The sequence below is a fragment of the Callionymus lyra genome, chromosome 10 (assembly GCF_982586985.1).
Source record: "Callionymus lyra chromosome 10, fCalLyr1.hap1.1, whole genome shotgun sequence".
NCBI classification, from domain to species: Eukaryota; Metazoa; Chordata; class Actinopteri; order Syngnathiformes; family Callionymidae; genus Callionymus; species Callionymus lyra.
In genome coordinates, this window is record NC_141827.1 from 17,509,152 (window position 1) to 17,519,644 (window position 10,493).

A 10,493-nucleotide genomic window follows, 5' to 3' on the forward strand; every position below is an offset into this window, starting at 1 on the left:
AAAACGTAAAACTATAAACATCAGCACAACATCACAACAGTCTCTGAAGAAAGTTTTTTTTTCAAATTATAATTAGTATTAGTAGTAGTAGGAACAATGCCAATAATAATAACTTTGGTCACTTAACAATATATATTAAATAAAAATATGATAGTAATAAACAGACGGAAAATATAAAATAATTTTAGGTAAAGCACAGAATATAATTGTGCTATATAATAATGAGAAAATTGAAACCTGTATAGTATCCACCTTCAAGGGACTAGTTGTAACACAAAACTGCCACATAAAGACAAGTTCACAATCTCTCAGGAAAGTCAAACAAATAAGAAAAATATATCAAATGGACCAGTGAGGATGAATATAAACTTTCAAAATGAATCAGATAGGCCGATAGGGGACTGATATATTGGTATTGTGTCTTCCTGATGTTGCATGCAGCATAGATTTGGCAGAGCCTGCGGTGAAGTGAAAAAGAGCCAAAATAAACGAGAAGCATCTATTTCAAGGCTCAGATTTTTTTTTTTTTTTTCATTGTGAGAAAATGAAAACATGGTCTTAGTCAAACAGGAGATACTGATGAAACAAAACTTCCACCAACTCTAGATAGTTTTAAAAACACCTGACACCACATAGTCCTCGGCCAAGCTTGTTGTTCTGGAACACGGTTATGTACAGAGTGGTTATGTCAATCTTCAACCCATATTCCTGATGGATGATTCCAAATCACCAGAAGTAGGTGTTGATGGTGCTGTTGGCCGAAACCTTCTTGTCACCGATGGTCTGACCATTGACCAGGATTCCTGAGGAGAGGTGTGAGTCTCAAGATGGATCAATGATGTATCAGTTAACGGATAAGTGAGCTATTTTAAAAGAACTGCAAGGTGTCACCACTCTATTAGAGTTTATGAATTAAAGTTCTTCAGAATGGGGTCTCACCTAAATTTGGGTCTTTGACCAAGTTGAAAATGGTTCCAGGCTTGTCGTTGATGTTGAAGCACAAGGCGTCGCCTCGCTCTGGAAGCTCGATCAGAAAATGTGGATCTCCATCAACTACGAACAAACACGATCAAGTTTCTGAACTAAGATGTCGCTCAAGACTTGAGTTTACCCAGATAAACCGGCGTTGATGGAGCGCTGAAATACTGTTTGGAAAGCTGGTTGTGTGGAATAGCGTCACCCCGTCTCTCTGCTTGCTGTCTTTGCTCTGCAAGACAAACAAGTTATCAACACGATGGATGTCAGCTCAAGAAGTCCAACCTACCCTCTGTCAGTTTATCAGCAATAAGAGGACCCGTGGGCCCATCTTCAGTCTCGGGTTTGGTGACCACCATGGAGGTCAGCGGGGTCACAAAGCTGTACTCCAGAGACATCTCCAGTGCCTTTGCTGTGGAGTTGCTTTTTTCCTCTGAGGTTCCACTCTTACTGCAGGAGACACCGCCATTTTGGTGTAGGTACACAATTTTGTATATGCTGATGATTTGATGATGTCTAAAATAGTTTTGAACTTTTTAAAAGCATATTCTATTTCCTTTAAAACATTTATAGCAACAAACAAAGAGTTCAGCCGTGCAAATCTGCTGTAGCTCCAATATGTTTTCATGATGTAAAAAATTGCTTGTAAAACCACCTGAGGCTCTTTCATGTTCATATGTTAACACAAAGAATGGGGCAGGGAAAACAGATGTGAGAGTGTAAGCCGATCAAGTCGTGTTCTTCCTGGAGCTGCTGCCACTGGACATTCACAAGGTTCATCATGAGTGGAAAAAGATTCATCTAACTGGCCTTGGTATTCATGTTTCATGACTTGTTTGAAAGTCCATTCATTTACTTAAGTTTTCAGAAAGATTTTCACCTGGATCTGAGACTCCAACTCACCTTTTCTCCAGAAGCTGCTGGATGGTGAGGTAAGCCCACAGACACTCCGCAAAATCCCCAAATATATAATCTTCATCTGGGTAGATGGTGGCCCAGTCCAGAACATTTACCTTCTCCTTCACCCGGAAGTCCTCCCCAAGCTGAGATAAAAAAAAATAGTTGAGTACAAGACAAGATCCATGGTCATTTTGCATTTTCCTCACCCCTTGACCATAAACCTCCACCATGAAGTTGTTCAGGTCATTGTCAGTCAGCCGGCCGGCCACCACGATCTCTGAGCCATTGAACAGCTGGTTGGTGGTCAGGTACCCTGTGTTGTCTGGGTACCGCATGTTCACGTCTAGCAGCAAAGTGCTGGACACCTCCTCAAAGAAACCCTGCGGACCAAAAGAGCCAGTTATCAGTTTTCAATGGTCACTTATTCAACGACTGAATTCAAATTGACGCACCGAAGACTTGTTTTTAATGTATGTATTCATTTTTATTTTTTACATGTCTACTTTGTTAAAATGAACTAAACCTTTTTTTTAACAGTACAGTAAACCTTTTATGTAGTGTAACAAATAAAACTTATTTTCATTGTATTAAATTATCTGTTTTGTGAAAATACAAATTAAACTTCATTTGTGAATTTTTCTTTAAAAGTTATTTGAAAGGTCTTTAAAATATTTTCATTAAATTTGGTTATTTTGTTGACTAACATATGTAAAATTCATGTGATAATAAAGCCACAAAGTAAATTTTGTTGTAAAAGTGTGCCTCTCTCATTCAAATGTCTAACCCGCTGTGAAAGGGATTTAGTTTCTACCTCAGTCATGACGTAAAGGTTTAACATATAAACTAGGAGGTTTCTTGACTTGAATCTGTTCTTTCTGGACTTGTGTCAACTGACTGTTTGTCACCTGAAGTTGAAGTGTTGCATCTGAGGCGTCGTAGTTCCGACGCGCAAAGCCCTTAATCTGTTTGCTCATCACATCCAGAAACAAGTAGTCCACGTCGTTGCCAAATCCGAGACAGTAGAGTGACATGTTACCACCGATAGCCTCCTGCACGTTTCTATGGATTTGAGGGATGTGGGAGACACCTGTAGAATCACCAACATGTAGCTTGATATTATCCACTTCCCCCAACCTCTCAGACATGAAAGTTTGAGATATTTTTTCTCTGCAACATCTCTACTCAAAGTGTCTAACAGATCTTAACATGAGTGTCCTCAGCTCCTGCATCATCGCTGCCTGGATGAGTAGAGGGCTCTGCACAGGGTGGTTAGATAAAGATCCCAATAACGAAGAAAGGTAACCAAAATTCTGAACCACCACAAACTTGCACATTCACTCTTTTGCCCCTTCCCTTCTAGGAAGATGCTGACAGAGCATCCAAAGTGGGACCACTAGACTTAGGAACAGCTTCTTCCCACAGCTGTCAGATTGATGAACAGTGGTCCTGCAACATCGTACACATGCTATGCATATATATATATATATATATATATATATATATATATATATCAAGGCTTCTCTCTGGCAAAGTGTTTCTCTTCCTGTCGCTAACGATCATGTCGATGGCACTTAACACAGCAGAATTGATGTCAGTCGCTGAGTGGAGGAGAAACAATTAGTAAAGAGTTACAAATATTTTAAATTCTCTTTTAAACACCTCCATAGTCCCTGATATTTCGGACATAGGTCTTGGCCTCTCTCAAGTTCTCGGTAGCTTTGGACAGTGATGGCCTCCATCGATCCACATTGTGGTCAAACTTGATGATGCCAAAGTGATCGCCTTCCTGAAGCTCATCCAGGATTGACAGCATCGCCTCTCGTGTCTACAACCAGTAGCTGTGTCACGACAAACACTAAAGCAGCCTCATAAGGTCAATTACCTGCCGTATCTTTATCCCCCGCATTGAGGCGCTCTTATCGATGACAAAGACCACATTTTTGGGAATGGTGGGCGTATCTTCAATTCAATTCAATTCAATTTTATTTAAAGTGTCTTATCATAACAAAGTTATCTCAAGACACTATACAGTTGAAATAAGACTACAGTTGATTAAGGAAAAATATATCCCAGCAATTCAACAAAGAGCAAGAAACAAAACACTGTACAGTGAGCTGTACAGTGAGCAATGGCGAGGAAAAACTTCCTTTTAGAAGGCAGAAACCTCGAGCGGAACCAGACTCATTGTTGACGGCCTGCCGCTTTGACTGGCTGGGAGGAAGGATGGGGGGGTAGACGGATGGATAAGGAGAGGAGTGAGGGAGGATATAGTGAGAGAAAAGAGGAGAGTGTAGGAGGGTCCATGGGGGTGCTGGAGAGAACTCGGGATCTGATGACGTGGTGAAGATCCTGGATCAGCAGCAGCTCTGGAGGTGGATCCCTGGATCAGCAGCAGCTCTGGAGGTGGATCCCTGGGGCTCCGGGAGAGAAATAAAAAGGTGTGGGTTTGGGACAAATGTATACAATACACAGGTATACAGACTCCGGTGACGGGTGAAGATATATAGAGGGGAGAGGGGGGGGGGGAGGTTGAAATAGCCAGGCCAGAGGGCACATACCTAGCACAGCAGATCCAGACACAGGGGCCCAAGCCGCGGCAGGAACCCGCGGGAGACCAGGACCCGGCAGGCGAGATAACCACCAGAGCCGACCCCAAACACCAGCGAGAAGGCGGACCACCACCGGGGGCGCGAGAGGGCAAGCACAGGCGAGGACGACCGAGGAAGCAGAGAGGGGGAGGCACCAGGCGCAGGCACCGGGGCAGAGGGGCAGCCAGAAGAACCAGTCAGGGGATAGGCCCCCGGGGCCAGGCCGAGCGACGGAGGACCCCCAGACCGTCAGGCTGCCACCAAGTCCATAGCAGGGGACCGAGTCAAGGAGATAGGGATCCACCACAGCAGCGGCGGCGGAGCCCCCCCCAATACCCTGCGGACACGGCCAGTAGCCGGGTCGAGTGCCACCGCATGAGCCCGGGGGAGCAATGGCCAGGCACCGGCCCAGGTCCCCCGGGTCACAGGGGGGCCACGGTTGTGCGGGCAGGGCGGGGGCAATGGGGCTGCAGCCGTCCGGGAACGGCCCCCAATCTTTGAACTGTAGACCGTCCCCAACAGCCGCAGCCCACCTCCCCCATGAGGGAAGTTTGGGGGGCCAGCAGTATTCCATGGGCGGTCCACGGTCTCTAAGGTGCAGAGGCCCCGCCCATCACACGTACTGACCCCCAGCCCCCGCCCCCACCCACCATGCAGCACCCAGGGGGACAGCAGCACTTGCATGGGCGGTACATGGTCACTACGGTAACATGGGTCCGCCCAATGCCTCCGCCGTCCCCCCAATGTGGCCCCGCCCAGTGTGGCCCCCCCCACCCGGGAAGCCCCCGAAAGACCGACCAACCCGGCCACGAACCCCCAGGACCAAGGGCGACAAACTCCCCGACCACGGCACATGCCACACAGGGCGGGTAGAGGACCACAGCCACCGCTGCAGCAGACACCCACCCCAAGACAGGCCTCCCACCACAGACCAGGCGAAGCCATCGGGGCCGGAAGGTCATCCAGAACACCCGGCCAGCCCCAGCCCCACCCCTAACGGTTCACCCGCCAACCCCGTCAGCGGGACCAGCAACCCCCTAGCCCCAGCACCGCCCCCAGCGCAACCCCCCATCCACCACCCCAACCACCCCCGCCAGCACCAGCCCCCACGCACTATCAAAAACCCCCTGGAAGCGGGCCACCCCCCCGCCGGCACACGGGGCCATCGCGGCACCAGCGGTCACCACCACCAGGCCCAAGGCACCCACAGTCCCCACCCGCCGGACCCCCCACACCCGAACCGGCCAAGCCAGAACGGCCCCGGCGAGAAAAGAAGGATATACAGAGCTCGGTGTCTAAAACTAAAACTAAAACTCCTCCAGCATTCTCAGCCTATAGCAGCTAAGATAAACAGTTTTGTTAGTTATGACAGCTAGAAATAAACAGTCAAGTTAATTATAGGCTTTATCGAAAAGTAAGGTTTTAAGATTATTTTTAAACATAGAGAGGGTGTCTGCCCTCCGGACTGAAGCCGGTAGTTTGTTCCACAGCAGAGGGGCTTGAAAACTGAAGGCCCTGGCTCCGAATCTACATTTAGAGATTTGTGGTATAACTAGTAGATCAGAGTTTAGGGATCGTAAGGTCCTTGAGGGTTGGTAAGTTTGGATTAAATCTTTAATGTATGTTGGTGCTAGACCATGTAAGGCTTTATAGGTTAGGAGAAGTTCAGTAGGAGGAAGTTTTTGGTCATCCATGACTTGATATCTGTGATACAGGACTGTAATTGTGTTAGCTGATTTCGTTCATCTGGCTTCATGGACAAGTAAAGTTGGGTGTCATCAGCATAACAGTGAAAATGTATAGAGTGTCTTCTAATCAAGTCCCCTAGTGGGAGCATATAGATTGTGAATAGTATTGGACCAAGAACAGAACCTTGTGGGACACCATAGCTGACCTTAGTGTGTGTCGATGAGAGGTGGTTGACATGTACATAGTGCGTTCTATCCGACAGGTAAGATTTAAACCAGTTAAGAGCAGTTCCACAAATGCCTAAATGGTTTTCTAGCCTCTGTAGAAGGATTTGGTGGTCGACAGTGTCAAATGCAGCACTGAGATCTAGAAGAACAAGAACTGAAACATGGCCCTGATCAGAGGCCATCAGTAGGTCGTTACTTACTTTTACCAGGGCGGTCTCTGTGCTGTGGTGTTCCCTAAAACCAGACTGAAACACCTCAAATTGATCATTGTCCTGAAGATAATCACAGAGCTGACTCGTTACCACTTTCTCCAGAAGTTTTGAAATGAATACTAGATTAGAGATAGGCCTGTAGTTAGTGAGGACCTCTGGATCGAGAGTGGGTTTTTTAAGCAGAGGTTTAATTACTGCAACTTTAAAAATCTGAGGCACATAGCCGGATGTTATTGACAAGTTAATAATGTCAAGTATGAAAGTGCTAAGTAAGGGGAACAGTTCTTTAAGTAGCCATGTGGGAATAGGATCGAGAAGACATGTTGTGGACTTTGAGGAGGAAACAACCTGGGACAGCTGTCGAGGACTCACATACTTTTCTACAGTACTAGAAAAAAAGATAGATACGGTACTGTGTCATGAAGCCTCATCTGTTGTTTCGTAAAAACTCATTTCCCATTACTAGTGAAAATTCTAAATTGACCTGGCAACAAAAGAGTAGGCTTTATGTTGTTAAAAAAAGCAGGTTTAGAGTTTAAAATATCATACAAATATCAACAACCTTTTTGTTGTTTCCGACAATTCATTCTAGGATACCACTTACTAACATGGGAGGTCTAGAAGAATCTCCAAAGTGAGGAAGATACGGCCCTCTCTCTCGTTCCTCATTCCTCAACTTCTGAGTATTGGAACTACCCTCACTCGTCAAGGAAGTGCGGATTTTGAGCTTGAGGAACCAGTTTAAGGAATTAGGAGATGACTGGGACTGGCCCTTGGCTCTCATTAATTACTGTCAATTGAAATCATTTGAGACTGTTTTTAAAAATCCATTAACAACAATCTTTCCTCTTTTGTTCCAGAAAAGAAGCACCAGCGATGCCTTGGTAAGACAATGTTTTGTATAAACAACTAACAACTGACTAACTACATCACAGCTTCCAAACATGCCATGACTCACCACAATACTCACAAACTACTGGTTTCACGTCAAGGTGTTTATGTGTGCTTGAAAATAGCTCCTGACACTGATGTGTGATGCAGGTGGAGGTGTATAGCGTGAAGGTGGACTGCGTGGTGACGTCACGGTTCGCTCACACCGTCATGACCTCCACCGCACTCAACAAAGCAAACGTTTCCAGGGAGATCTCCTTCGAGGTGGACCTTCCCAAGACGGCCTTTATCACCAACTTCACCATGTCAGTCTCCAACATGGAGCTTTTTCTCTCACGTGTCACTTGCTTGTTGACTCTTGGTGTGACCTCAGAGGGAGATTGAAGGTCGGCAGTATGTCGGGCAGGTGAAGGAAAAAGAAAAAGCTAAGCAGCAGTATCAGAAAGCGGTTTCAATGGGACAGACGGCTGGACTGGTCAAGTGAGTTGACAAGTTCAACAAAGATAAAACTAACCACCCCAATAACTCACCGACAACTTCCTGTTTCCTCAAAGAGCATCTGGGAGGAAGATGGAGAAATTCTCTGTGTCTGTCAAATATCGCAGCCGAGAGCAACGTCACGTTTATTCTCACCTATGAGGAGCTCCTGCAGAGGAACAAGGGCAGCTACGAGCTCATGACTCGAGTCAAACCCAAAGTCCCGGTGCAGGAGTTCCAGATTGTCGCCCACATCTACGAGCCTCAGGGAATCTCCTTCCTGGACACTCAGGCCACTTTCCTCACCAATGACCTGCTGCCTCTGGTGGAGAAAACAGTCACAGACAAAAAGGTCAACTTTTTACATTTTTAAGTCGAGTTACTAAGAGGGAGCTGAACAGGAGAGTGGAGACAACATGGATCAGTCAGAGATGACTGCAAAAGTGAGGAAAGCAGTGATAGGAAAAGCTTATTTTGTACTTAAGGATCCCTGGAAGCAGAATTGAAAGGAGAAAATTTGACTAAAGTGGTTACCACAACCCATATTCTCCCATGGACAAAAGCTCTAGGATTTTGATGTAGTGAACACGTTTTCAGGCTATCTTCTTAATAATTTCTTGTTCAAGCCCTTTTCTAATGATGAGGGACTTAAGATTGACTAGTTTGTTTGTCTTCAGGCTTACGTCTCCTTCTCGCCCACCCTGGAGCAGCAGAGGTCTTGTCCAGGCTGCGACACGAGTGTGATCGACGGAGATTTCATTATCAAGTACGATGTCAACCGAGCCAAGAGTCTCGGAGACATCCAGGTATGAATACATTATAAAAAAGGTTACCTTTTATGAATACAGTTCTATTAGTATGCATAACAGGCTTGAGTGTTGGTTTAGCCACACAGCCTGCAGAGACTCATTGATAAGGTTGCTGTCAAGGTACCTTCTCCCTCCATTATCTCAGCTGCTCTTTTCCTCTTGAGAAGCAGTAGAACAAATGGCCTGCTAGGCAAACTATTACAGCTATATTACGTATTCATAGCACTGTAGTTACATTAGGTAACAATGAAATATCTGTCCCTAATTGCTCTTCCACCTTGGAGTCCAACAAGACAAAAGTGTAGCCAGTGATGTGCGGTGGGGTTGATGGTTGGTGAGGCACTGACTCCTTTAGAGTCAGATTTAGAAGTATATGAACCCAAAAGGGAAACTTGGCTTCTTGTAATTTCATATTTCATCAACATTCTTCACACACATATAGAGTTTAATAAATATATGATTTAATTAATAATTTCTTGGGGAATTTACAGTAAAGTTTAGCGAGATTTAGGTTTGGCTCAAGAGTGAAGAATCCTGAGCAACGGTTTTAGACAAGTGGTGCTGTGATGACAGATAGACCCGCCTTGTCTTGCTTCTGATTGGTTAACATTGCGTCAGGCCTTCCGTGATTGGCTAGATTGGCAAACCGGAACAATGTTTATTATGGTTAAAAGATAAATATTGAGTATTAAAGCATGAGAAAAACCTTTCTTTTTTTTTATTTAAGGCTAAAATGTAGTTTTTAAATATTATATTGTATTTTCCTTAGTTTTATCTCACTTTCGCGCTTCCTGAAAGGGCTGATTAATAGAAAAAAACGTTTATTATCACCACACTCACTTGCATTTTCCTGCCATGGAGAAGGAGTATTGACTAACAGAAGCTCTTTCTCTTTTCTTTTGTCATTTGAAACACTGTAAGAAATCTCGGCTGGAGCATGATTAGATCTTAGGACCACTCAAAAAAAGACATATAAATCTACCCTGTAAACCCTGCAGCTGGGATGAACCAAGATCGCTTAGCTTACTTTGATGTAGGACCAGCAGTAGCACCCACACATAATGGATGTCTCTTATTTGCATGAATACTCTCTTGTTTCCCAGGATAGCTTATTCGAAGTCGGAATTCCTTATCTGAGCAACCCACCAAACCGAAAAGGGCCATAGTCCTGAAATAGTGGCAGGTCTACAAGTGGTAACATTTCACGACTCGCTAGTCACATAAGCATCAACATGTCAGTCAGTCAAAAAACACACAACAGCACCATTTCTCTTTATTATTAAAAGACCGTGTAATGTTAGCTATACTTATATGTGAAGCATTTGGTGTGCTATGTGCCTCACTTCTTCATCTTTCTTCCAGATTGTAAACGGATACTTTGTGCACTTCTTTGCACCTCAAAGAAGTGCACAAAGTACCTCAGAATTCAGTTCTTTCCGACCATCAATTAATAACCTTTGACTTCATTTTAAATGAGCCAAGTCTACAGAGCAGGAGCACTCTCAAAAGATGTCTGTCTGAAATGTCGTTACCAAGTTTATGGAAATAATTCCCTCTGTGCTCAGTAAAACGCCTAGCCTCAGTGTGTCAAGAAACTCTACCCATAGTCACCCAGACATTGATAACTTTGTGGGCAGTTTTACAGACTCGTTGCACAATACGCTTGACTTAATCGCACCACTAACTAAAAAGACTGTTAACAGAAGTAGTCTTGCTCCCTGGTAT

General features: G+C 44.8%; 3 protein-coding genes across 3 annotated transcripts in view; 2 read left to right on the top strand and 1 right to left on the bottom strand.

The window, feature by feature from the left end:
* The window catches only part of zbtb40 (zinc finger and BTB domain containing 40), a 390,649-nt gene that overhangs the window by 20,499 nt on the left and 359,657 nt on the right, over nt 1–10,493 (top strand). The window lies entirely within an intron of this gene.
* LOC148070590 (inter-alpha-trypsin inhibitor heavy chain H3-like) lies at nt 654–3,020 on the bottom strand. Its single transcript, XM_087801102.1, has 7 exons — nt 2,781–3,020; nt 2,082–2,255; nt 1,879–2,018; nt 1,265–1,425; nt 1,112–1,207; nt 940–1,053; nt 654–803 (listed from the first exon to the last, which is right to left on the bottom strand). Exons 1-7 carry the CDS (start codon nt 3,018–3,020, stop codon nt 727–729), a joined length of 1,002 nt encoding a protein of 333 aa, XP_087657228.1. The 3' UTR covers nt 654–726.
* LOC148070591 (inter-alpha-trypsin inhibitor heavy chain H3-like) lies at nt 3,798–10,229 on the top strand. The gene is given in 8 exon segments (XM_087801103.1): nt 3,798–3,824; nt 7,452–7,475; nt 7,633–7,787; nt 7,858–7,962; nt 8,037–8,076; nt 8,078–8,311; nt 8,637–8,765; nt 10,131–10,229. Coding segments are annotated over 8 exon segments (813 nt in total).